The sequence below is a fragment of the Osmerus eperlanus genome, chromosome 20, assembly GCF_963692335.1.
Source record: "Osmerus eperlanus chromosome 20, fOsmEpe2.1, whole genome shotgun sequence".
Classification (NCBI taxonomy): Eukaryota; Metazoa; Chordata; class Actinopteri; order Osmeriformes; family Osmeridae; genus Osmerus; species Osmerus eperlanus.
The window spans coordinates 5,183,915-5,211,858 of NC_085037.1; the positions used below are offsets into that span (position 1 = coordinate 5,183,915).

At 43.2% G+C, this 27,944-nt stretch overlaps 2 protein-coding genes across 2 annotated transcripts in view; both read right to left on the minus strand.

Moving 5' to 3' along the window:
* Positions 1 to 1,149: 1,149 nt before the first annotated feature.
* Positions 1,150 to 18,647, minus strand: kcnk9 (potassium channel, subfamily K, member 9). Its single transcript, XM_062446131.1, has 2 exons — positions 17,224 to 18,647; positions 1,150 to 5,665 (listed from the first exon to the last, which is right to left on the minus strand). The coding sequence occupies exons 1-2, from the start codon at positions 17,810 to 17,812 to the stop codon at positions 4,770 to 4,772; spliced, it is 1,485 nt and encodes a 494-aa protein (XP_062302115.1). The 5' UTR covers positions 17,813 to 18,647; the 3' UTR covers positions 1,150 to 4,769.
* Positions 18,648 to 24,030: 5,383 nt separating this feature from the next.
* Positions 24,031 to 27,944, minus strand: part of trappc9 (trafficking protein particle complex subunit 9) — a 90,585-nt gene continuing 86,671 nt past the window's right edge. Inside the window, exons 22-23 of the mRNA XM_062446057.1 lie at positions 25,877 to 26,100; positions 24,031 to 24,747 (exon numbers count right to left, since the gene is read on the minus strand). Of these exons, the coding sequence (XP_062302041.1) occupies positions 24,568 to 24,747; positions 25,877 to 26,100 (404 nt within the window). The 3' untranslated portion in view covers positions 24,031 to 24,567. The remainder of the gene's footprint in view (positions 24,748 to 25,876; positions 26,101 to 27,944) is intronic.

Consider the following 27,944-nt stretch of genomic DNA (forward strand, 5'->3'; position numbering starts at 1 on the left):
CTTAATGCTGGGAGAGGGCCTCAACGCCCCTCCACCACTGTTCTTATTGTGTCGCCTTCCTCGCTCCCTGACGTCCAGGCCTGACAGTATAATTACTGAGGTGTGGGAAGGGATAAATACGGATTCCGTGCTGATGCTCCCCCACCTACTGCAGAACATCCACAAGAACATCCAGCTGAGATGCCAGCAAAAATGCGCTACTGCACATTTTTTCTGTCCCCCTCCACACACACACTGTACGCATATCAATAATCTGTGAAAAGTTTCCCGAGATGAACTGCAAACCAACCAGAGCTTTTAAAAATAGTTGATGGTGACTTAGCCTGTGTGAGGTTGATGTTTATTTTGTCAACTCGATCTTTTGATAGACTAGCATGCATGCATGATGCGAATAAATATTGTAGGCATACTACTGTGTTAATCAAATCTCACTCAGGCACATCTTATTTCCACAAATACACCTACATTAGGGCACAAAGCAATTTACAGGAGACGTCTATGGGTTATGGTCCAATATGTGCACAGTCAATGTGAGACTGCAGTCTATCACTGGGGCTCATTTACATATCACACCAAGCTTAGAGACATCTGCTTTGCAGCTTATTTCTCTCTTTCTGTCTTTGTGCAATATGGTAGCTCTGTCAGTACATTAATATTTCACACCAAGCTTAGGAAACTTCTACTTACCAAGATTGATTCGAATTTAGGTATTGGTGCGGGGTGAATTTCTCAATGCTTTTCTGTCTTGTTTGCTTTACATCACATTGTATCCTCCTGTGGCATCCTAGCCACGTATTTAAATTGTGTAACTAGATGTCATTATAGTTAATGTTTTGGGAAATGTTTGATGGACACGTCTCTGTAATTAAAAGTCATAAGACTACTTATAAATCTTCTAAATATATGGATTATTCGGACTCTTTTGTCCCAATCAGATTAAATGTATCTTTAGAGGTCTAAATTGAAATTGATATTTGACGATATGAAGTTTATCAGTGTTTTCAATGCTTGCTGTCCTTAAAGTATGTTAAGGTATAAGTAGCCAACTGTGTAAGGTAAGGTATGTCACAATGTACCTAGAGGTGATATTTAATTTAGTGTGAGCCCAAACACAGACTTGAGTCAGAAGGCAGAGGGGGTTTGGGGCATGTCAGAAAGAGGCTCATAGTTTATTCAAGTGTGTCATGGCTTCACCCAGGTCATGTGACCTAGGGAGTCATCCACACCAAATCATGCACACACATAAATGAAAACATACAAACGTAAATGGAAATATACTCTCTTAACAAGGATCTCTTTCCCATTTATTGAAAAGAGAGAACCCATATCTCTGAATGTGTTGACATCAGGAGTTATAAACCAAACCATGACATGAAATATTTATTGGCTCAATATGTCCATTGAACTATCATAATATAAGATAAGATACTAATATTTCCAAGCTTTCAATGGAATAGTGTACATATAATTTGTTCGTCTGACCTAAAGAAGAACTTTCTGCAACACTTTACCATAAGGTTAAATGAACTACCATGCAACAACTTTACGATACCTATGGTCACATTGTAGTTACAAAGGAAAGCATATGTTGATCGTTACGGTTTAGCAATACAGCTTATTCGGCTTTCCAAGGGGAAGTGGGTGTTGATGTTGATATTGTTTTGGTAAAACAACCTTCAACTGCCCCTTTACAACATCTACTTATCCCTTACACCCCTCACCCATACTGTGGCTTCTTAGATTTAAGTAATAACTTGTACCCCTAACACTTAACACAATTTAATCATTTTGTAACTCCTATGTACCTACAATGTTGTTACTTTAGGTACTGCTATGTAACCACATGGTAGTTAATGTAAACTTGCTGTAAAATGTTGCAGAATTTTCTATTGCAAAGAAAAATATCTGAAAAAGAAGATGTAGAACAAGAAAATGAATTCATACAAACATACTGACAGTTTGTGTGACACTGATAGTAGTGCAATTGGTGTCTCTTTGTCCCTGTCATAGGAAAACATGGCACTGACTGTTGATGGAGGAATGGATAGCACATGGAGTTGTCTGCTAAACATGTCAAGTCCAAATGAGAAACATATTGAGACCAAACGCCATCTAGTCTCACATCCACTTCATACAGGTACTGTTGCCGTAGTAAAGCATGGAGGTCAAAAGCCAAGTGTACAGTAAGGCTGGACACATGTAAAAGTGGACAATCCTAAACATTGTGTTGAAGGCGGAAAAAAAATAGAAATACGGTATATTGTATATAATATGTCCTTGTAACATGTCTGTCACATAGAATTTTTCAACACACATTTCGAAATGGCATCTGTCGTTAAAGAAGACACCTTCCCTCCAGCTGAATGTTGCCATGGAGATATGACATAATTTGACCTACAGCTCATGGGGAGCAGCATAGAGTTGATTTGTTTGTTTGGAACTCCAAATATGGCTCATACATTCCCCCCAGGTGTGGCTTATAGATTTAGACTGTATAGCTTATTGTTCAAGTGCAATAAAATCACTTGATTATACTGTTAGATAGCTACCTCAGTGGTATAATCAGCCATTGATATGCTGGTAAATATTTCATTCAAAAGCAAGTAATACAGAAAGCAGAATTCAGGACAGGAGTACTGGAACTTTCATCTGTTGTGTTGAATGACGACTAGAAAGTTCAGTTGTCGTCAATGAGTGTGACAGGAGCAGTTATTTCACAATAAACACTGTTGAACATTGTACTTTGAAACTGTTGGGCAATGGGGTGGGCTGAAAGTGAATTTCTGCTTTGGTTTTAATGTGTATCATTTGCACTGTAGAAGAGATCCAAGATGGTTGTTTGGTAAGTTTAGGTATTGAAAATATTAAAAGCCTAGACCATGTCATGTTTGTACTTAATCCAAAAATATCTACATTATGACTAGCTATTCTTGGCTCAAGTACATGCAGAATAGATCTGAAACCAGGCTTGTAAAATGTGCCTAATATCATAGAAACATCTACGGGTTTTTTTTAAAGGCACATTATGCTAAAATGTGTAAAAATGCTTACGCATCTGAGCTGTGGAAAGGCATTGTTTATTCCAAAGGATTTTATGAATATACTGTACAATATATTCATATCAATTTATATAAGTATTTACACAATTTACATATTTTCCATCGATGCTGTGACATGGCTGCAGGGACTAAAACAGAAAAGTGTGACATTGATTATGATGGGATGTTTACTTGCAGTCTTAGATCCATTGGATTGTTCTGTTTCTCTGATATGTACTGTAACTAAGAAATACAACCACTTTAGGAACTGTATTATAAGAGGTCATGAAAAGTTGTTGGTGGAATTATTTTGTATTTTGCTTGATGAAATGGTAACCAGTAACCCATTGCTCACTCACAAAGAAAACATTATTTAAAACTGAATGACAATTATTATTGTATTCACCCTATCATGGGGCAAAATGTATACTCTACTTGCTGGAGACCGGTATCTAAACTATTGTTTCACGTTGCACACTAGCCTGTCACCCACAATAACATGCTTTATTGTCACTGGTCTTTGATGGCTTCCTTATTGTTTCCTTATTGTAGAGCTGCTGTGTATCGTACCTTCATGTGCTCTGAGACCAAACAGCCAAACTGAACAAGTTTCAACAACTTCTTGTAGTAAGATGATGCATCTTAAGGACCTTCTCTTGGAAAATGAGAACTACTTAAAAATAAAAACTTGATATGTATCATGTTTAGTTTGGCAGATGTATTCTTTAAGTAATTCGATTTTGGGAGGAAACCAGAAATGCTTTTCATTCAAACCTGAGAGCAAAGACTATTTTACAACCAAACGAACATGTGTAAAGCATATAAACACAGCTTGCACAACAAATGCTGGAATCACTTTCGGTGTGGCACAATGTTATGTTTTTTAAACAATTCTTGAGATTACTTGCAATCAAAACTATTCAATGTAATTTAATCCCAGGATGATATTTTCCTCATTTGTCAAGATGCATTTCAATATGTATAGCCATACTACATGCACTTATCAATTCTTCCCAAACTAGATGACCTCTCTGACCCCATTTCCTGTCCTCATTTTACACAATCTCAAATTCAAAAGACATACACAATATTTGGAAATTTACTTCGAATTTTGTTTTGAAAAATAAATACAAATGATGACAAAGTAACCATGGCACACAAATGCACATGCTAATTTTAGCAACAATATTTAGGCATGACGTTTTGTGATCACTTATTTTCCAAGATATGATTGCTTATAGAAAATGATACCTGATGCTTTTAGGTCATTTCAAATTCTTTGTCTGCAGTGAGGCAATGGAATATTACATAATTGCAATCATTTCAAGTTAAGGTGAAACAGGCATATCCCTTGAAAAATATCCCCAAAATGTCCAGTGTGCATCATATGGCATGTTACCAAGGTAAATATATAATTTGTGTAAGTCCGCAATAAGGAAGGATTTTATGTCCTGGTGGTTTTTGTTTTGTATTTCTGAAATGGGCCTGTTTGCTGAAAAAATAAATATCCATGCATCATGCTTTGAATCCCCCACAAGATAACATGATTCTTGTCCAAGTTTGGTGTAATGTCAAACACTCTTGGCCTCCTCCCCGTTAATCCTTTGTATATGATTTTTTTTGTATCAACCGATAAGGAAAACTGCTAAAAAATTAGATTTGGTTAGGCGCAGCAATAGAGATGCATTTGACTTGCTGTATAAAAAAAGGAACGCTTTCTTTTCTACTGATTCAGATAGATTTCCTTCTCTTCATGAGTCGGTGATTGTCCGTGAAGCTGTGGATGCCCGGGGACACAGAGCTGATTGGTGAAGGGAAGAAGCTGTTTTTCAAGGTGCTGGGAGAGATCTCCTCGATCCTATAGGAGACCGAATGAAAGTACTGATGGGGGTTCAGCTGTGAGATGAACGAGTTCTGGTGGGAGAAGTCTCCGCCCATTCCCCCAAGTGCCCCTCCTCCCCTGGAGCTGCCGAACTCATGTGAGTGGTAGTGCATGCAGGAGCACACGGACTGCAGGTCGGTCACCTCCGACCGGTACTGCTGCTGCTCTCTCCGCCGCCGGCCGCGCTGCAGCGACTCCTCCTGGACGTGGATGATCATGCTGTTCCTGTTGCCCGCCAACGAGGCCCGCTCCTCCGCGTCCCGCCGCTCGTCCTCACTGTTCATGGTCAGGAAGCGCAGCACCACCAAGTTGAGGAAGGCCCCGATCACTGTCAGGCCCACCAGAATGTACATGAAGCTGAAGGCCACGTACAGGGGCTTTCTCTGCAGGGCCCGGTTCTTCTGCAGGGCCACAAAGTCCCCAAAGCCTATGGTAGTTAATGTGATGAAGCAGTAGTAGTAGGACTGAAAGAAGCTCCAGTCCTCGTAGTGGGAGAACGCGGCCGCCCCGATGCACAGCGTGCCGATGCAGGAGAAGAAGCCCACGGTCACCATGTTTTCCATGGACACGTCGGTGATGCGCATGCCACAGCACTTCTTGATGCGCTTCAGGAGGTACTTTACAAAAGTGTTCATCCTCTCGCCCAGGCTCTGGAACATGACCAGGGTCAGCGGGATGCCCAGGACGGCGTAGAACATGCAGAAGGCCTTCCCTGCGTCGGTCCCTGGTGCGGCGTGGCCGTAACCTGTGAAGAGACCACAAACTGCACGTTAACAGCGTAGAAGACTGGAATGATGCTGCCAACATACAGCGTCGGTATTGCTACTACAGTGAGGTGATGCTCTACAGTGCTACGACAGTGAAGTGGCATCTTCACCAGTCTTATACTGTACCACCAGACCTGCATTTTTCCTTAAAAATTCCCAAGAAGTCCATGTTTGGCTTTGATTCATCAAGCAGGAAGTCTCCAGAAGGGTCCTTTACCTCTTCTAAAACAAGTATTGAATACAGTGGAGGCCAATACAGAAATGTGGCCACCCCATTAATCTTATTTGGGCCCAAAGATGATATGGGTGTCCAATTAGCCCAAACTTTGTTGCGCAGAAGTGCAGTGTGGGAGCTCATGTAGGAGTTATTGGATGAGAAAGGAGTCAAGGAGACGCCAATAAAGCTTTTAGCTAAATTAGACTTCATCTTTAGGCCACAAGTTTCTGGCTCCAACACTAATTGAACCAGGCATTTGAGAAGCAACCTGCACTGGTAACAATAGGTGTCATCTCAATGATTGACTGTACAGATACAACACATGATCAACTCTTGCAGAACACCTGCAACGCATTGCACATGATGTGCAGCATTGTATGTACAGTGCATGGTAATGAATGAGAGCCATAGTGATTTGTTGAATATAGCGAACGATGCAAACACTCTTAGAGGCCTCCCTAGTGTCTCTTCAGATGCTATTATCAACCGCCAAAGCGCCAAATAACACCCACCTACAACAGGCCAACGCAACACGCTGTCTTCCATTTGTTCCATTTGTTTACATGGATCTAACCTAGGCAAGTTTAAGCCCAAGTATTGATTCAATATTTTCCCTAGTGGGATGTCCACCCACTCAATCACGTGTCCATGGGTTCTTTTTATAAACTCTGCTTTCAATCAATGTGATTTGCAGCATGCAGTGAAAACAATTTTATGTGCATATGAAATGTGCTCTTGTGACCCCTTCTGTTTATCAAAGATTTGAACTTCTGCATGGACGGGAAGGTTCAGCTACAGGTCAAGAACAGCAGACTTATACAGCAGACTTCTGCAAGGACGGGAAGGTTCAGCTACAGGTCAAGAACAGCAGACTTCTGCAAGATGAATCTCTCCACTTCAGCATGAACTCATAGTCTTGGACCATTTTCAGTGAGATACAAAAAAATGTATAAGGAGTTGCTCTTACAGACATACTCAGACATACACACACTATATCTTTTTTCTTATAGTTGTCTTTTGCTGCAGTTTGTCCTTCTGTGTTGTCAAAGTGTGATTGCTGGGGTATAATAATGGCAAGGTGTGAACACGAGGCTGAAATTGTCAGAGGAAAAGTGTCCTTATATTAGTCTCTTTGCAGCTCACATCAGTGAAACATCTATAGTTCTCTCTCTCTCCTCTCTCCCTCTCTCTCTAGCTCTCTCTCTCCCTCTCTCTCCCCCACCTACCTCTCTTTCTCTCTCTTTCTACCTATGGCTTCCCAAAACAGACATGTGAATTTTCCTTTGCAGAGTAAATAACTGAAATCCAGCTAAGTATAATTCAAGCTTGCTATGGGGTTTTGTTTACAATACCTTTGTGAAAGTACACATTTGTAAAGGTATTCATACAGTATCTTACTATAGTGAGCTCTTGCATGCAATGTTTTTGTATGTAGGAATACACTTTTTTTCATTTCATAGTACAGTCATTAAAAAATTAATGAACAGTTTTACAATTTGCAAGCTTAAAGCATGCTGTCTCTCTTCCTTCTTGCACATTAAATAGTCTAATTAATATAGATTTTTATAGCTCAAATTATTCCTGCAGGGTAATTAGACAATTATGAATTACACTGGCAGCCATGATGAATTATAAATCATATTTGATTTGTAGCACTCATGACTGTGCAGAAATGGGCTCCTCAGCCCAGTAGTATACCCAGTGTGACAGGAATAAAATGTTCCATTGAAGTCTTGTGAACAGCTGTTTAAATAACGACTCCATAGATAGGTTTGTCTCAGAACCTGCATCTTGACTGGATGTGTGCGTTCCTGCTTTGGCGTTGGACTCCATAATCTATTGTCCCGCTGCAAGGACTGTATCGTCTCATGTCGTCAAGGGAACTGCCACTCTTACTGGGCTGAGATCCACAGGTGTTTATGTGCATGCGCAGGTGCATGCACATGCATTACACTGTAAGCATGCTGTTCTGCTGACACAGCTATTTCCTTTGGTGTGTGTGTGTGTGTGTTTGGTTTATTCATCGCACGTTCTTGACATCCAGCATAGTGTTGCAGCGTTTGTGGTTACCCAACAACATCCAGGTTCCTCATTGGCATTCACGTCACAGACAGGTTACCTAATCCACAAGAATAGAGCCGAATAGAGCAGAATAGAGCAGTTGCTTGAACGGGTGGCTTTTCTTTGCTCATCTCTTCTGGAGGTTAATCCACCTTGAATTATTTCAGTCGCCTGGCAGCATTAATTGCCATGAGCCATGGCGTTTTAATGAAGGCCAGGAGAGGGGAACAGAGAACACTGTGTGAAGCCCTGCCAGCTCTTCCTCTGATAGGAGCTATCTGGGACTGGGAACCGGGCGGCTGTTTATGAGCATTCGTTTCTGTCAAATGCTACTTGTCTCCACAGCTCCCTGTTTGTCAACTGAGCGCATTCTTTGGGTTCCAGCAAACACGTGATGCCTCGCTAATTGTCACTCAGTTGAATTATCACTCATTCACATCGTCTTGTCTCAAATGTTTTCACTGAATGGTATTGGTTTGTACTGTAGTGTAACATGTCAGACAAGTCCACAAGCAGTGACAGAGGACAAGAGTTACTGAAATTGTCCTTTTCTCTGAGAATCCGGCATGCATTGGGCAGCACTGCAGGTTAAGAACTCACATCATTTGCTGCGTGACCTGTTGAGCAAGGTAAACAAACGGTGCTTAAGTGCAGGGCAGACAATGCCTTCTCATTTCAGTCCACCACACAATACACACATACAACGGCACACACACGCAAGCAGGGATCTTCACGCTAGGCTGTGAGGATCCACCTGCTGCTCTAAAAGCTCATTTTATTACCACTGTCTCTTTTACTTTATCAGCTAGCTGTTCATTCTCACAGCTCCAAGATAATATCACTTCACCTGTAGGCCACACAGCATTAGAGATACTGTCTCAGTGAGAACATTGTGTGTGGGTGTGTGTGTGTGGGGGGGGTTACTTATACTTCAAGATAACAACAAAGGACGGCATAATTCTGTGCTTAATTTAAAAGGATGTTTGACTAATTTTCACCGTCTGAATACAGCTGGGATCTTTGAAGTCTCTCCTCTGAGACCTGTTTGTCTCCATCTTATTTTTGAGCTCCTGTAGCTCTCGTGGACAGCTTCTACAGTGGCTTTCATAGCCAGCGTGAGCTCTCAAGGAGAAGGGAGGCATAGAGAGGGCGGCGACGGCAACACTTATGGGGTGTTCATAACAGAACACCCAGACCAGTACAACAGGGTTCAGGTTGGAGAAACAGGATCTGGTTCATACTACAGTAAATCAAATCAGAATTCTGGTCATTTAGTGTACTTTTTCTTCACGCGACATAAGGATCCTAGCCAGAGAGTACTGTATTGACAGAGATCGCAGTGATATCTAACACCTGTAAGTGGTCTCTGTGAGAAAACAGTGTTACAGCACCATTCATTGACAGTTTAATTCCAAACAAATGCATGTAATTTTGAGACTAATGGCTGGATGAGTGAACAAATATGTGGGAATGACTTTGGAAGAGATGATTACAGAATCTGCCTCCCTTGGCATTAAAAAGGGATCACCAATACACAGTTTGGGTTGGTATTGATGGGAATGTTAAATGCCAGTACTTATTGCAGCTCACTGACCTTATTTGCTATTGGCTGGCAATCATAAGCAGTTATAGCAGTATTGATTTCTGTTAATAAAGGTTCTCACCTTACTTCTGTTTAGAGGCAGGGGTTTTGAATTCCAGATATGGTTAAAAAAAGACCATGACATTCAGCTATCTCATTCTGTTAGAGAACGATTATGCACACACACACACACACACACACACACACACACACACACACACACACACACACACACACACACACACAGAACAGTCTTGCTGTCAGAGTAGCCACCCTTAAAAGGTGCTGCACAAATGTGAAAGGTTTTAATATAGTCTGGCATTACTCATCACTGGACCACTAGACTGACTGAGGAAGAAAAATAACAAAAGTAACCGTCTGTAAACTTAGGATTTCTCTGCTCCTCTGCTGATTGCATTGAGCTATATCCCCCACTGGGTGTTCTTCAGGCTTGATTATCAACCTTGGCCAGATAGCGGAACTGGAGAAAATGAGAGAGCTATGTGGAATATAACCAGCCTGTCAGAGCAACAGTACTGTATGCTACTTTGTGATGTGTCTCTCTTGAAATCTGTCCCAAGTTGTCACTCTGCCCCTCTGTGAAGGCACACGTAATGATGTGCAGTGCACACATAAGCCAAAAAGGCCGTTGAGGGCTGCTAAGCAACAGGCATTTGCACACCACCTGCCTGAAGACAGTGACACCAGCTTTGGTTTCTGGCCGGACTGTTCCCAGCCCCCCCTCTCTCTCGTTCTATCCCCCCCCTTTCACTTTTAATGAGGATTTGCTGTATGTGTCTCGAAGATTACTCCAATATTTTTATGACAAAAAACGTTGTACGGTGTTCCTCCCTGGTGGCTTCTCTCTGACTGCTGGTCAAGCTCGTTTGTTAGCCCCTGCTCTCTGTCTCCCCCCTCGCTTCCTCCCGCGCAGGAGGTCATGCTACCAGGCCAGCCGAGCCAGCTCCGGACAGTAGACCTCTGCTTGGCTGTCTGGCTCCTCAAGGCGATGTCCTGCAGTGCATGATGACCTATCTGTCATGTCATCAGATAATCATGATGATCAGGTATTACCCTTGGGAGTTTGTAAGGGGTTTTGCGCTTGGAGACACCTGAACAAGTTTAGGTGTTCGGTTATATTTCAATTAGTCAACATTTTCTTAAACATCCTAATCATGGTACAGTGTGTGTTACAGTGTGTGAAAGCGCACATTGTCCATTTAATGCCATTTATTTATCTATGCTGTAGGGGGCGCTGTGAGTGCAATGTTCGGAGACTACTCTCTCACTACTTTGTGTGAACAGTATTTATTTAACAATCCCCCAGGGACATACTATTTAGTATCAAAGAAGCCACTTGTGGATCGCAGTGTGCAGCCACTGCTTGCCTCGTTCTGCAGAAACTCAGATTACAGGACCCGACTCAGTGGAGACCAGTGGCAATGTGCTTCAGGTATGAAACTGCACCACAACACACTGCTAACCTAGAGCAGTTACTCAGGGTGCTTTATCATTGGTGTTTTAGAGCGAGGAGAGAGGAGTTAGGGATAGACACACCTTGTCCAGGTCCAACGTACCGTAGCTATCTGGAAACAACAAGGAGGTAGCACAGGGCCACTAAAAGACAGTGGAAGAGTTCCTGCATCTTCTTCCCCGGGGAACGCAGCCCCAGGGGGAGACACAGGCCTTGTGGCATGCTGACTCACAAGGCTTGGTGTGTATAGTGGGGGAGAAATGAACTTCATGGATCAATAGTCGACTTGCAGCCAAAGGATGAGTACAGGTGGGCTAAATGTCACAGCTAATGCTGAATCGCCCACTTGCTACAGCCAGACATCTAGGGTGAACAATGTTTGGAATACTTAACCCTTGTGTTATCTTCGGGTCATTCTGACCCATCAGTCATTGTGACCCACCGTCGTATTGCGACAGATTTACCGCATACAAAGACAAAGTGAAGCATTTTCTTTTAACCGTTGGGCTGTCTCAGACCCCCCACATTGCAAAGGTTAAAAGAAAATTATTTTAATTTGTTTTTGTATTGGGTAAAATTGGGTAAACACAACGATGGTTCGTTATGAACCTTTGGGTCATGTGACCCGAAGGCAGCACGAGGGTTAAAAGCAGGGGTGGTTAGTCGTACCATAATAAACAGATGTTTGAGTTTAGATAAACATGCAATTGATGACTAATCCTTCTTGTCTTAGATATTTTGTTATTATATTTAATATATTAATAATAATAATTGTAAAAAAAAAATAGGTTCAAATGGATAAGAAGCTAGTTAAAAGTCTTCTAGGTTTTATAAATTTAATATTTCACATCTTTATCCCATATTCACATAACCCACTGTATGTTTTAAAGCATTTTGCAATATTTAAATCACTCATATGAATATTTCAAACAGATTACGGCATAATTTGTGTTTATTATTAATAATCATACCCCTTTATTGCACAAATGTTAAAGGATTCCTGCACATTTTGATGCATTTTTCATGAGAAAGGAGAGCCAAGTAGGTTTCAGGCCTTTGATACATCCATCTTTTAACATGAATATCAGGGTTATTATAGTATTTTTTCAACCATGCAAAAAGGTAATGATTTTCAACTGCTATGTTGACTTTGATGTTTATCATGCATAAACACCATCTTGGTGGACGACTTTAGTGTTTTGATTATTTTTTTATAGTGTATCTTTCTAAACATCCCAACGAATCGGGGAGTCAGGTGGCTGAGCGGTTAGGGAATCGGGCTAGTAATCAGAAGGTTGCCGGTTCGATTCCCCGCCAGACAAAATGACGTTGTGTCCTTGGGCAAGGCACTTCACCCTACTTGCCTTGGGGGAATGTCCCTGTACTTACTGTAAGTAGCTCTGGATAAGAGCATCTGCTAAATGACTAAAAGTGAAAGTGAAAGTGAATCAACACAGCATTTTAGAGGTGTATTCATGGAGATAAATGGATAATCATTCCAGGCAGTGGCATGGAAAGATTGGGTCGTACTTGATTCTCCAACCCTCTGTAGAAGTACAATTTTTATCAATGAAAAAATATCTGTAATCCGTTTGTCCAAATTCGAGAAAGCAAACTTGTAGCTATTAGCATTAGTCAAGGCAATCATCAAAACGCTGGGCTATGTGCAACCCCCCCTCCCCCCACACAACACTTCTCCCCCCCTTCTAACCCCACAGAACACGGCTAAGATTAGCCTCACGAATCCCCACTGACCCTCTGCGCACACTCCCTCTTTCTAGCATACTCTCTCACACAAACACAACACACTCTCTCTCTCTCTTTCTCTCTCTCTCTCTCTCTCTCTCTCTCTCTCTCTCTCTCTCTCTCTTTCTCTCAGTGACAAAACAATCACCTTCAAAACCCCACAACCCAATCCCAACCCCCTACGAAACCCAATCTACTTCTGTGATGACAGTCGAGGAAACAAAGTGCAGTGTCAATCAAATGCCTGACAGTGTCCTGCTGTTGCCTTGACACGAAAAGCTACAACTGTGGCAAATGAGCCTTTCAACTCATTTGCTATAAAGACTGGCCACATATGGTGACAGAAAACAAGTGACACGCTCACTTGTATGTCTGCATGTGGCCATGGAAGAGAGTGAGCTGTACTGATTGTCAACAAGGAAAGTTTGGCCCTCATGAGTTTGGCAGAGGGCCAATATAAATGCCACCCAGTATGACATAGTATCAATTAATGTTATTCCTACCCACTGTTTCCATTAAAAAGGCACACTTACGTTTCAAATTGGCTCCACTGTGAAGGTAACGCTGGTAGCAACGCCAATTAGAATCTATAGTGCTGAGAAAGATGTGATGGAGTGGTCGCTAATGTCTACATTTAAAGCGTCACCTCGTAATCAAATAAATGAGAAGAGACTTCTATATAAGATTTGTTTTCTGATTGTTGGATATTAAATGGAATGTCTCATGTCTTGGGTATTTCTTTACAATTTATTGTTGCGGTTGACCTGCCACTTTTGTATATTTGTGACGTGACACATTTTGTAGGTCTTACGCAGTATGCAGTACATCTGTCTGGTTGTACTCATAATGTGTAATACCTACAGTACCTTGACTACAGTATTGTTCAGAATTGAATGTCTGGCGTAGTGCACCTTTGATGATTAGATTAGCTCTCGTATGTCCTCTATGAAGTAACTCAGCTATACATTAGACGCAACAAAACATGAATGCAGCCTACTGTATTTTGTATTTGATGGAGCGGGTCAAGGTCGCTTGCTAAGTAGGTTTGGCGAGTGAAATGTACACCGATGTGGTTTACTTTGTTGAATGACAGATAGACAGATCAGTCTAATGATTTCTATCGTATGTCAAGCCTCGCAAGGTTACTCCATTAGCCTGGCCCCTGACATGACACTGCATGATGCAATTATGATACAGAACTCTCAACATGGGCTAAGGAAACTACCCGAGTGCGTCGTGTTTTGGGGAAAAGCGTCCAGTAGCCCTAATTAGGCTAATTAGCTTCTGTATGCTCTAATCAGCTGAGATGACGTGCGACAGTTTCTGAACACATCGATCCTGGACAACCAACCTGCTCTACATCTGTATCTTCAAGGTGCTTTTTTTCCCTGCACAGTAGCTAATTCATCAATTTAATACAGACACTAACCATGCTTAGTTGACTGCTGACATTGGTCAAAATGACAGGGATATGCATATTACAAGAGCCTTCGTTAGCGCCCTCACATGGAACTGCAACCAGTTCAGAACCCGGAAGTTTCCCGAGAGTGGCAGTTCTCCCTATATTAGATATTCTCTGATATTAGTATCCAAGGGATCATATAGGCCTACTTATTATCAGTTAATATCACTTTTGAGTTGCTAGCCTGCTGGTACTAGGCTAAACTAGCACGGTCCCATTATGTGGGTAGGTTAGCTTTTATCATTCTGGCTTCAACAAGAACACACTGGTCGAAAGATTGCAGACGCTAGGGATATATTTAATACAAGCAAAAGTTACATGCTCTACTACACTAACAACTTTCAAAACATGTTTCCATTGTACAATGGGTGGCGGTGTAAGGCTAGCAGGTTTGCACTGTGTGTGTAGTTTTCCTACTAGCTAGCTAGCTAACTAACAACGACCTTCCTGATAGCTTACTCTCTGGGTGCTGAAAAAACTTCGGATATCTCTTTTCTTTTTGGGTGACATTTTCCTATCTATAAAGCACAAAAGGGTCAAAAATATCAATGCTGAGACCAAACGAAATACTAATATGAGGCTTTATAATTTCCTGGCGTACTGCCAGCTCTCTTTCTGCAAGTCACGATTCACAAAGTGTTTGACTCTGCCACTTCAGCCAATTAACTTAAATGACATCATCTTGTCTCGCAGGCTCGAGGGCGCATTGGTTAACTTGGAAATGTATTTTTCACTTTTCTCAGCGACGAACATAGTATAGATAATAATATGAATGAGTTTTGCAAATAGATATTTTTTTCAAAAATTAACAAAATATTGGTCGGGACGATTGTTTCTCCCAAACTTTGGTCGTGACTATAGTCCCTATGATCCCTATGCAAACCTACGCCCTTGTAAATTGGGTCACAAGAATGTGGGGAAGTAATTTACTGGACCATCAGGACGGGTGGAAACGTGAAGTTGGAACAGCAAACATAATCAAGATACTTTACAGTGTCGCCAAGGCAACTAGGGCTTGCACCTTTCCACAGCTGCGCTGTCATGTGATCACAGTTTTTCACCTAGTCTTCTATTTCAGACATATTATTTTAATTATAGCTCCTACTCTCACGTTGATTAAAACCAGGTTCTTCGTTTGCAGGTATACTCTATTTAAAACTTATCCAACTTAATTTACTCAGATCAAAGAAGGACAGCTAGCAATCTAAACTATTTTCCCCCCACAGCGGGACACCTGTAGGCTTTTACTTGTGACAAGGAGAAACAGATTTTTCAAAAAGGCAAAAGGTTATCCTTTAACGTCCTTTGAGACATGGTCACATTTTCAGCCACATTTTCAGCAGAACACACATATCTATGTGTGTTCACTCATAGATATTGACTTTTCTTACTTATGTTCCACACATGGGCCATGTGACAGGTCCCTAAGGAGTGTTGAAGTCTTTGATGCAGTGGGCCTGCAGTAATGTGCACAGCCAACATGGAGGTTACATGGACATAATGTATACCCTTGGTGTTTAGTGCCAATCACATGATTGCCCCTATTAAGAAACCATTAAGCCAATAGGCCTACTGTAAAAGTACAGGCCCGCCATGTTTCTAGCAGCCTTCATCTTAAAACTACAAGAGAAACACCTGTAGAGGACTACAGAACCGGTGTATTCATTTCTCCTTCATCAGTTTGAATGATGAACTACAGCTTTCAGGCCTTCTAAGAGCTGTGTCTATCTATTTAGTCAGAAATGGAAGATGCATATAGGCTATAGGTGATGTATATCCTACATAGGTGTATGCACGATAACACTCTATCACATGTAGTTTCAATCATGCAATTATTCATCCATAAATGCATCCTAATGTTTAATACTAGAAATGCTGTTTCATCATTGAATCGATTATTTTAACGAGATAAGATGCAATATTGTCGTGGACAACCGGTCTTTAGTGGTAGGTAGGAGGAGGGTCTGACCAATGTTATTCGATTGCAGGGTGCGTCTTGTAAATGTATTACTCATTTAGTCTACTAAACAACAGGCATTGATTATAGCCTCGGTGTGAATGTACAGTAAGCACGACTAACAATTTGGCTGTAAGGGCAAACGTTTAGGCGATCTACAACTGTTCAGACATCATTCAGTTAAGCATCTGTTGCACGCAATTGCTTTTATGCTTGTCCAAAGATTTCTTCATAATTCTTCAAATTCATAACAAAATGTTTTTTTTTCCAACTGGAGCTTATTGTTATGAAGATTAGGAGTCTGACATTTCTGCTATGTCTAACGCAGATACTCCCCCGTGACGTGTCGGTAGTCAAACTCTGAGGAGCTGTTCTTTCAGCACCACGCTCGTGGGGTACAGCTATAGCTTATGAGATCCTGACGGCCCATAGCTTCACAGTTAGTGTTTAACCCTCACTAAATCGCAGATGTATGTCTCTTAGTAGACAACGGACTTGTTATAAGAATGTGTAAATATTTAAATAATTGAACTACGTCTTTGAGGCATTTACGATAACCGATCAAATCTTAGGTCGACCTCTTGTGCTTGAAACAATCAATTCACGTGATGAGTATTCTAACCAATATTTTTCCTCTTAGGATTTTGTGGTATGAGAGTTGTAGAATACAGTTGGCCATTTAAATCCTGAAATCATACATCCTTAATATGGATTCATAGACTAAATGTGTGTTAACACAGTATTTACAACTTTTCGTCAACGTTCAATGTAGACAACGTCAGTTAAGGGTTAAGGATGGGAAGACATGTTGCTCGACAAGTTTGTTGAGGGGTTTGCCTGCAAAGTATGTTCTTTCGGCTACAATATTTCTGTCCTGGAATGATTTTAAGTCTATACATGCATACATTAAATTGTTCACCTGACGTTGACGGACACGACATCAGTTAAACACGTTCTAATGCCAGTAAAACAGGCCTGTCTTCGAAACAATGGTGTGCGTAATGCCGTTACGCAATTAAACTCGCAAGAAAACTCACCTATGGTGGTTATGACTGTGATGGCAAAGTAAAAGGATCCCGCAAATTTCCACTGAACCCCGGCTCTGTGGGGCTCGGCCTCCAGAATAATGGTCTCCAGTTTTTTATAGTCATCATCGCTGATGTTGTATTTCCCTTGGAGACGCTTCTCCTCGATCTCCAGCTGCTCCTTCTCCCGCATTTCGAAATCTGATTCCAGGGCATCGAACACCGCGGCCCCGACTAGGAGGTAAGTGAACGTGCAGATAATCAGGGACAAGGTCCGCACGTTCTGCCGCTTCATGGCCACCAGGAACCGGCGACTGAGGGGCTCATGTCCCCTCGGATCCCCCGGGAAGGCGCAGCAGTCAGGAAAGCGTTGGCAGCGGTTTGAAGAGGAGTGACAGAATGGTGCGTGTTGGTGACAATGGGTGCGGTGGACGCTTGAGCAGTGGATACTGCTATGATCCCTGTAACAGGTCCCCAAATCCTGCTCCTGGTTTGCAGAGAGACACAACAGACTACTCGATCGCCGGGACCAGGAGCCCTGTAGCCGACAGACTCTGCGTAAGACCTGTCCAAACCAAGTCCTCCCGTTGCGTAGTGCCATCAACAAGCAGCTTTAATATTGTTGTTGTGCGATCCAAAGTAAACTATTTCATCTGATGAAAATAAAAACATTGCAAAAAACTCAAAATTCAACATTTGGTCAATCTTTTATGTTTTGATTCAGTGCTCTCTGTTTGTGATGGGTTCCACGAAGTTTAAGAGATATGAAAAGACCCGAGTGAGCTTTGCGGGCAGGGCATCCTTCGCATAATTGCAACTTTTAGCATAACACCAACCTGTTCGTCGTTGCCTCATTGAAGTAGGTTGCGTCTTTGATAGGCAATCCCCTATCTGTCCAAAGGTTTACCCCCAAATCAAAGAACTGTATATGGAATCCAGAAATGTTAAAATACGTGGCATCCTCATCAGAAGACCAATTTGCTGAGTCGTCGGTTTGAGTGAAGAGGGGGTGAATGAGCAGTTGAATGGAGGATCCGTCGAGGAGGCAAAAGCTTCTCACTGGATTCGAGCTGTGGGCATCGGAATCACAGGCGATTAAATAAGAAGATCAGAGGTTTTGTAAAGGGTTACCTTGTGCTTCACTTAACCTACTGATCTCCTTCATGATTATCTGACCATTTTGCCATCATTTCAAAAAGGCAAAACGACTTATCCAAACGCGGACTTAACTGACTGTTCGCCTTAGTCATTATCAGTAGGCTAAATCAGCATCGACAACAAGTTCCATTTTCGTGAAATCGGGTTTTAGTTTTACTGGACAATACAAAGATAACTGAATGTGACCATTCGCTCTTCGGCCTGGCAAGCAGAATAAGATATTTTGAGACTTCACTAAACTGAAAAATCCACATCATTCATGGTCGCTCGGTCAGTAACACACGGAGCTGCGCAGATCGCGCGCGCTCCGTGTTTCTCCACGGAAAGCAAATCAGCTTTTGTAAACAAAAATCAGAGTTTGTTAACAAAAAAATATGTTTTCTGTCCACCTTAAAAAGTTAAGTGAGGCCTTGTACCAATACTTTTAGTGTGATATGTAGTATTCTTTAATAAACCCGAACAGTCGTGTAGGCTTTCATTAGACACCCAGTACTTAGCGCATTCCTCTTGGTTCAGTTAAGGTTATCTCTTATTAAAATCCCCTCCATTCAAACGTGAGAGCATTTCGACATTGGTCTGACAGTTTATATTTTCATTCCAGTTTTCAGACTTATCACACCGGTCCATTCCCTAGGCACGTCTGTGCGTCCCTTTCCCACAAACCCCATGATGACCACACCCACCTTAATGAATAGCGTATGAGAGGGCAGTTAACCGATCACAAACGATTTACTGAAAAGCAAACGACACAAAAATGCAACACAACCGCTTACCAAACATGAGAAGAAAATCACTAGAACAAGCGCCATTAGGAGCGTCGCTGTCCATGGTACCTCACAATCAATTCTCACAAGCAACTAGTGCTGAGTGTGGCCTGCGTGCTGTCATTACTGTGACTGGAACTAAAAACACATTTGCCCACCACCAAGGCCAACGTTGTCTCATCATTTATATATTATTGAGGCATATACTACCTTTAGACTGAGTAAACAATAATTACTATAAATTAAGTTATGTTTACTTTCACAGGATCTTACTTTAAAACAGCAGTCGAGACCATTTAAGACATGGAGCAAATAATTGTAATCGGCAATACGACAAAGGATATAATTCCCAGCGCTGGTGCAAAGTCTGCAGTAGGCTACTGTGTGCCTAAACGTTTCATAAATGCCACCGTTTGAAGTCGAAATAACTCCATCACTCTGAACGGTCTAGATCTCTGTATCTATATTTAGCCATTTTGTCTCTTATAGACATCTCAAGTCTCTGCTCAATCCACGCATACAAATCACACGCTGTATTTCACGACGTGCTGTAAAATTAAGTTTGACAATAGAAAATACTTCAGAGTCTCCATGGCAATGACAGTTCATTGCATAAATGGTATGATAATCAATCAAGCAGACACATACAGCAGGAGAGAGCAAGCCTGGCTTCATTATCTATAGAAGAAATGTCTGTTTACATCACTGGATTTCAAATGGTTGAAGTACTTAATCTCCTCAAGGAGCATCACAGTGTGTCTCTTCTTCTCTTGTCTCACTCTTCAGAATGTACCTTTAAACTTCAAACTTTATTTGTATAGCCCTTAACCATTCTCCTTTCTGTGCTCTTTATAGACTGTGTTATATTTGCAACAAACAATGGTTTCCTGTTCCATTCCACTCTTGGCTGACATGGCAAATGACATTCTGAGCAGATTCTATAATGAGCAGAACCACTGAAGATGCATCTGGTGCACATCTGAGTCAATCACAGTAGGCAGGTATGCCATGAGGATTACCCTACGTGGTGGCTGTTTCAGGGGTTAGAGATTAGGGATGGCTAGTCTTTCGGTGTCTCAGCTTAATTCTTAAGCAGGTGATGCACACAGCAAGAAGTCACATACACAGGATAGTTTAAACTTCTATCCCATAGAATCTCATGAATGGTGTTTACACTGTTGATTTGCTCTGCTAACTGTCATACCAGCAATATTACAAGGTTTTTGTGCAACTGTACTACTTGTCATTTTCAGTATCAATCAATCAATATATCTTTGACTATTATAAGATACAGTACTGCATGAATAAATAAAACCATTTGTCATGTAGACTCAATCGTTTTTTTCCCCATTTATTTTTAATGGATGCTAGAAGGTAAGGAATTCTCTGCTCACTGACAGCTTCCTTGTTGTTCTGCCTGAAGTCTAATTCGGTCAATCCACTTCCTCTACACTTAGCTGGGGCATGCGAAGAACAAAGTAGGAAGGACAAGTAACAGTTTAGAAGTATGATTGCATTCCACTAAATAATAACAACTCTACTCATCCTCTTGAGATAATTTACATATCAAGATTATTGAAATGTATAAATGGACGTCACAGACTTCTCAATTTTGAAATAGTGAACATAGTTATTACAATGAATGTAATTGTAATAACTATGTCTTCTAGTCCCATCACACCTTTTTTAACCTTTAATAAATTGTTCTTAGCTAAACTGAACAATGTTGGATTCCATTTACAGGAAAATAAATAATTTACCTTTTCTCTGAGACAAGAACTCAATTTCTTCAATTGTCACAGCAACATGAGCAAGGTGGAATGTCCCCTAGGTTCAAGATAAATTGATTCACGGAAATTGTTGTCTCCCTTTAGGCAAATTTAAAGGTGAAAAGGATTGTGAATATTTCTGAAGACTAAATCTTTCAGTGACTAATCTTGCTGGGCTCCCACACAGACAGAGCTCTCAGTGGATTTTCACTCTCGCCCTGTGTGGATTTCACAGGACGAGAGATGCTAATGTGACTGGTCTTAGGTCACTACCTAAACATCAAAACAACAACCTCATCACAGCCATTCATTCATTAATTTACAGCTGATGATTTTTTTGGTAAGATTAAAGACTAGAAATCCTTCTTCTTCGGACTGAGGCAATTGATCAGGTTTTGTGAACAGCACAGCAGCATCGGTGAGAGCTTCTGTATTCACTGCAGGCAGATGTGTATGAGGAGGCAGAATGTTTGGCTTATCAGTTGCACCAGACAGATGATGCATCCAGACCTTGCTGCGCTCCCTGCCAATACTATCCCACAATGGCTATGTGAGTCCACATTCACAGCCAAACAGAGGAGAGGAAACCGCTTTAGAGGCGCGATGTTTCACTTTTATTGTTTGTGTCAGAATCTAAATATACCTTTTTTTAGCTTGAGTAAGAGATGGAGAGAGAAAGAGAGAGAAACGCTTTGTGGTTTATCTCAAAGGGAGAACTGGACGGAGGGAGGGAGGGAGGGAGGGAGGGAGGGGGAGAGTGAGGAAGGTAGAGACAGTGAGAAAGAGAGATGATTTTATTCAGTATGACCCAGGGATCTGTTGATCCAAGCTATCCTTACAGTTACATTCCACCTACCTTGTTCCCTTCCCACAACACCTGTAGGATCGTTTCTGAATCAACAGCGTAATTAACATCCAACAGATGGAATACAGCTCTTCCATTTGTTTGGTGATAGTGCTCTGTAAAATAGCCATGCATCATTTACTATAAATTTTTTCGACATCAAGACAAGGTTATTATATAATATTATTTTAGGCGGGAAACTTAATGTAAAGAAAATGTGAATAAATTGTTTCTTTGTTCTCTTTTGTTCTAAAGCTGTACGGTAGATTGGGTGAGGGGGGAAGGGTACATATGTGTTCCTGAAGGGATTAAAAGAGACATTGTGCATATAATTAATTCTCTGGGAGAAATTTCTCAACAATTAGAAGGAGCAGAGATAATGACATAATTAAAAAGCTACATAAACCGTCGTTTCGCTTTTTTGATTCTCTGGTACACTGCACCTCCTTCAAGCCTGCATGCATTCAGTCACATGCATGCAACATGTTATCAGCTATAAGCTATATCACTTATAAGATCATGTCAGCCTCTCTTTCTGTGGTTCTCCATCAAAGTGTATTTGAATTTACATACCCCCTAACAGCAGCCATGTGTCCTTCGGATCAGAATTCATAGCGGCATGTCATGCAAACGCACTGTACATATTCAATACATCAAAAGATCACATCACGCAACCTGGTGTGAAGTCCTCTACACCCAAGGTGCTAATGAGGTTTGAGAGGCTTCAAATGGATCTTACTGATGTCTGCTCCTTTGAAATGTTCTATTGCAACGACAGATATAAGAGCTTAGGAACTATTTAGGATTTGAAGAAGCTCAACAGGCTTGACACATGAAATATGTTTGTCTGTGGCAATAGCGTGTGCAAGAGAGACCGAGAGATGGAAAGAGACAGAGTTCTTTCAACAGTGTGTCACGGAGGTGGGAGGGGGGAGGCGTCTTGTAAGAGAGTGGAGATTTAGCGCTGAAGCTAGGGGGTGGCGAGGGCGGGGTTGAGCAGGTGATTCGCCCCACCTCTGGTGTTCCTCTTCTGACAAGATGCCTCAATTCAGACTCACTTGTCCAAGGAAAACCTCAAAGCACCGCCAACCATTTCTTCCACTTGGGTTCCTCCCATCCGAGGCCCAAGGGTTGTTAGACAGCCCCAGAGCCTCTTCACTGCAAAGCCCGTCTTATCTCTCAACATCTCCTGTTTGTCCAACCGAGCTTTGGTCTGGCTATGATAAGGAGGAGGGGCGCCTGGAATGAGTTCAGCCACAAACACACTCCCACTTGTATTCTGCTCTGAAATGGCTTTTAGTCCCCAAGCTAAATACTAAGGAGAGAAACATTTATTATGAGGGGACTGTGCATAATACCTATTGTATGAGATGGTCAAGTTTTCAAAAGCATTCGTTCAGTTTTGTTATTTTAATATCATGTTAGATTGTGAACCAACATAATGAAAACACTAAAGCATGTGTCTAAAGGCACAGTGCCTTTCCCCATCCTCCCTCTGCTCACTTAGGAATTCTTTCATTTCAACCGGCATTAGAGAAGTGCATGCCTCACTCACTTGTAAATCATGGCTTTTCGTTCATTGCCGTAGACAGCCTTGCCTTGGGCCTCACTCTCAATCGAAGACAAAACGAAGACATAAATTGATGTTTGTGGAACATTCATCCGACCCACATCTTCTCATCTCATCTGGATTATATGTGGACACTTGCTCTTGTCTTAATCCTTACTCTTATTAAAATCTCTAAGCATAATATGAGAAATCCAGTCAAATCTGGTAACATGCCCCCCCCCCCCCCCATGTTTCACATACTTCTTTTTAACACATTTTCTTTACCAACGATTCATTGACACTCTAGTCACAAACATCTGAACATTTTAATATTGATGGAGGGACAGTTGTTGTAGATGTTTCTGGAAGCTTCTTCATGTCACGTCCTGTGGTTGCCTGGCCAGAGGGATAACGCCTGCATCCTGCCCAGGACACAGGCTTCACTGTAGGGTTCAGGAGTTTATGGACCCTTCTAGTACTCTTAAGACACACCTGAGCCCAGAGCAGGAGGCCGGCCACTGAAGCTCATCTCACACTACGTGATTGTGTGTGTGTGTGTGTGTGTGTGTGTGAGAGACAGAGAGAGAGAGTGCCAGAAAAAAGCACTTACATAAAACACAAGCATGCACATTTCAAAGGAAAGTTCCCAAACATGACTTGGAAATACTGCTAGAGCCTCTATTTACACATTTGAATAATGATATAATAAAAAAAGAAATCCTTACTGTTATAAGATCCATTTGACTTTTTATTTACATATGGTGTGAGATTCAAATGTTACACAAGTGTGACTACAGAAGACCATGGCCGTGTGCTATTTAAAAGAAAAAGATGGATACATTTTGAGCAGACTATTTTTATCAGGTAAGAAACCATTGTGCCTCGCAGAATATAGTATCCATGTGGAGTCAGTATATGTGGTTTTACAGATTGTCACAATAAAGGACTTCTCTAAATTCACAATATAAGGCCCTGTCAAAATGAAGCCATTCAGAGCAAAACATGATTATGGCAAAAAAAAAAAAACGAAATTGGCTTTAACACATGAAACACTTTTTACTCCACCTAAACATTCTCCTTGACATCCATCACACACAGACCTCCACAGAGTACAGTAACAGCACATATGTACATCGCATGAACGAATGGCTTAGCTAGCATAGTGTCAAGTCCATCCAATCACCATCCTCATCTCTCGCAGTCCCTCCAGCCACCCAGACTCTGGACACCCTCAAGGCCCCACCAGGCCTCTCTAGGCCCCACAAGGCCCCTCTAGGCTCCCGCCTCCATGGGACCGTCCTGGGCCTTGATGTGGACGCTGGGCAGGCAGAACCAGGCCAGGGGCAGCTCACGGCCGGCGCTGTCGTCCTGGAACTTGATATTGAGGTAGAAGTCTCCGGTGTGGAGGAACAGCAGAGCTCCCACACAGACGGAGCTCTCAGTGGGTTTCACCTGAGGGCAAGAGATGGGCTCCATCACTCAGAGAGTCTACTGCAAAGGTCCATCTACTGTAAGTAGGGATACGTATATACTATTGAAAGTATAGAAAGCACATAAGAGTCCTCAGATTGCGTCTGAACAAAGAGAATCGACCTTCATCGTTCATCGGTATTTGTGATTTGTTTGTTTTCTTAGACCCAAAGCTTGCGGAGGCGATGCAGTACATCACGAGAAGAATTTGTGTTAGTTCACTGATAAGACTGAATAGGACTAAAGAATATATACAAAGCCACAGTGTGCCACGGTAAAACAACCTTGCGATTACAAGCATCCTGGTTACCCGAGGATTGTCCTTGGACAGCGGAGCAGATAAACGCAGATTTAGCCTCTCACACAAGCTCCCCTGGAGGGAGAAGGAAGGAGGGCAAATGGGTGCTTATCTGCGATCAGTTATTCTGACAGTTCAGTAACTTCTGGCAACACCCTCTGGATCCTTTTGTGTCCTTCCACAGCAGAGAGAAACCAAAGAGGCTTGTCAGAGACCATGATGTCTACCGGGTACAAGGTGTGCTACTCTATCTTCCCTGCCTGTCAAGCGTGAGCAGCGACAAGGGCGCTCCCTGTCTGGGCACTGCTGGGTGGCCACTTGTGTTAATGAGCTTAAGTTTAATAACTAAGCTTTATTCACAGTTGAGTTTAAAGCAATAATAATAATAATACATTTGATTTCTAACACACCTTTCATCTGAAAACAGATCTCAAGGTGCTAAGCACAGTGACTTGGTATAATTTCCTTTCATTCCCCTCATATTCTTACAACTAACATGGACGGTCGACAACTTCACCTCAACAAGGCCCATCTCAACGCCCAACCTCTTTAAAGCAGCCAAGCTAGTGGTGTTCAGCCCGCCCTCACAAGTACCTGGTCTTTTCTGATTGCTGATTGGCTGAGCGAAACCCAATCCAAGACAACGGGCTACACCTCCTGTCTCTTCAGGTGGTGAGACCTAGCAACAACCCTCCCCAAGATAAGACCCTGCTGTCAAACTCTGTTTAACTCCGTCCCCATGGCAACAGCGGACAAAGCGTTGTTCCACAATGTGAACGAGCGCTACCGACGGCCGAGCCAAGGTTAACTTACCGTGTCGATGTAGAACGTGTTGGAGCCGATGAAGGTGACCGCGTCCTGGAGGTCGTAGTTCTGGACGCCGTTCTGGTAGTCCTGGAAGGGCACCACGGTCAGGGCGAAGGGGCCCACCGCGTTCCTGCTCCGATTGGTCAGTTTCACTTCCAGGGGCACGGCATCGCCCACGTTGCAGCTGGCGATGACGTCGCAGTCGCACGGCTTCCCGTTCACCATCACGTCTGCAGGCAGGCAGCGAGGGAGAGAGGAAAGGAGAGAGGAAAGGAGAGAGCGAGAGAGAGATAAAGGGCAGAAAGAGAGGGAGCAACGTTAGGGTGTTGGGGCGGGAGGGCACGAGGCCTGCAGAGGACGGTGTTGGTACAGTAGGCTGAAACCCCCATGGTCTTTAACATGACCACACAACCCTTGTTCTGTAGCAACACAGGGCCTCTGGACTATCATGCTGCTCCTGCACACAGTCCAGTCCACACCCAGGGGTCAAAAGGTCCTCACAGTGGGAACAGATCCTCAACCTGTCCCAGAGGGTCGGACACTCGTCAGGGAACCAGACGGATGCATTGTCCACCATTGTGTCTCTGAACAACAAGAGCTGGACTCCCTCCCTCCCTCCCCCACACACACACACACTTCCTCTCATTAGCAGTCAGCCGAACACAACCTGCCCCACGACAGGCCGATCACATTCTTGTGAAGAATCAATGGGCTTGTTCGTCCTCTAAAATACAATTTATTGACACAAACAGGGGGGGGGGGGGTGTTGGGGGCACGCAGGAGCTGGGGGGTTTGGAATGAATTCTCCAAGGCGCCTTTATCAATCTCCTGCATGACTAATTTCTGTCAGGAAGGGGACAAATGAGCTTGTTGGAAACACTCGTGCCCCACGGGCCCTGCCTCCCTTTCTGGCGCCCCATCGGAGGAGTCCGGTTTGTGCGGCCGTGTCTCAGGGGGGTCAGATGGCTGAGCGGTTAGGGAATCGGGCTATTAATCAGAAGGTTGCCGGTTCGATTCCCGGCCGTGCAAAAAGGACGTTGTGTCCTTGGGCAAGGCACTCCACCCTACTTGCTAGGGGAATGTCCCTGTGCTTACTGTAAGTCCCTCTGGATAAGAGCGTCTGCTAAATGACTAAATGTAAATATGTCTCGCCATCCCCGCGGTGGAGGAGCCCCTATCCACCTGAGGTGTAGGGGGAACACAAGACCTTTAGAACCAGGTCGGCTGTTCCATTTCTGGAGGAAGATACCATACCTGTCGGACCAGGGAGAGGACACTCGCCGACAAGAGAATGGAGACCACAGGGCTGGTCACCCATGGAGATCACCCACGGAGCGCCATTTTCTAAGAATAACCCTCGAAACACACACACAAAGAAACGCACACTCGTACAGTGCTAACACACACACACAAAGTGGCTGGACATCCTCTCTGGAGTGCCACGCCTGGGGCTGTGCTAACCATGGCTAGTCAGGGGTGTGCTTTCTGGACGACAGCAGTGGGGGGGGGGGCGTGCTGCCTGTGGAGCCAGGCAGACAGCGTGGCCTGAGAAGCGGGTGGAGGAGCTGCCTCCGTCTCCACGGCGAGCGCCAGGGTGGGCGTCGGCCCCTGATGACTGCTGCCACTCAGGGTGATGGGAGGCCAGGCAGGCTGGGACGTACATCAGGGTGACATTCAGCTCCAGCTCTGCCTCGCCTCCACAAACCTGACCCTGCTGTCTCCGGGCGCTGTCCTCCCTCCCTCCCGGCCTCAGTCCCCCCCCACACGTTCATCCTCTCTGCCCTGCTTGCCCCAAACACACATTCACCTGCTCTCTCCGTCCCTCACACTCAACTGTTCCCTCCCTCCCTGCCTCACATTCACCCCCTCCCCCCCTCCTTCCCATTCACCCACTCCCCCCCTCCTTCCCATTCACCCCCTCCCCCCCTCCTTCCCATTCACCCACTCCCCCCCTCCTTCCCATTCACCCACTCCCCCCCTCCTTCCCATTCACCCACTCCCCCCCTCCTTCCCATTCACCCACTCCCCCCCTCCTTCCCATTCACCCACTCCCCCCCCCCTTCCCATTCACCCA

What these genes read in the sequence shown, in the direction of transcription:
- kcnk9 (XM_062446131.1), bottom strand. Translation starts at nt 17,812, where the DNA reads ATGGCACTACGCAACGGGAGGACTTGGTTTGGACAGGTCTTACGCAGA. An exon ending in CACAGTCATAACCACCATAG is followed by an intron (nt 5,666 to 17,223) that starts GTGAGTTTTCTT and finishes GTCTCTTCACAG; the next exon opens with GTTACGGCCACGCCGCACCA.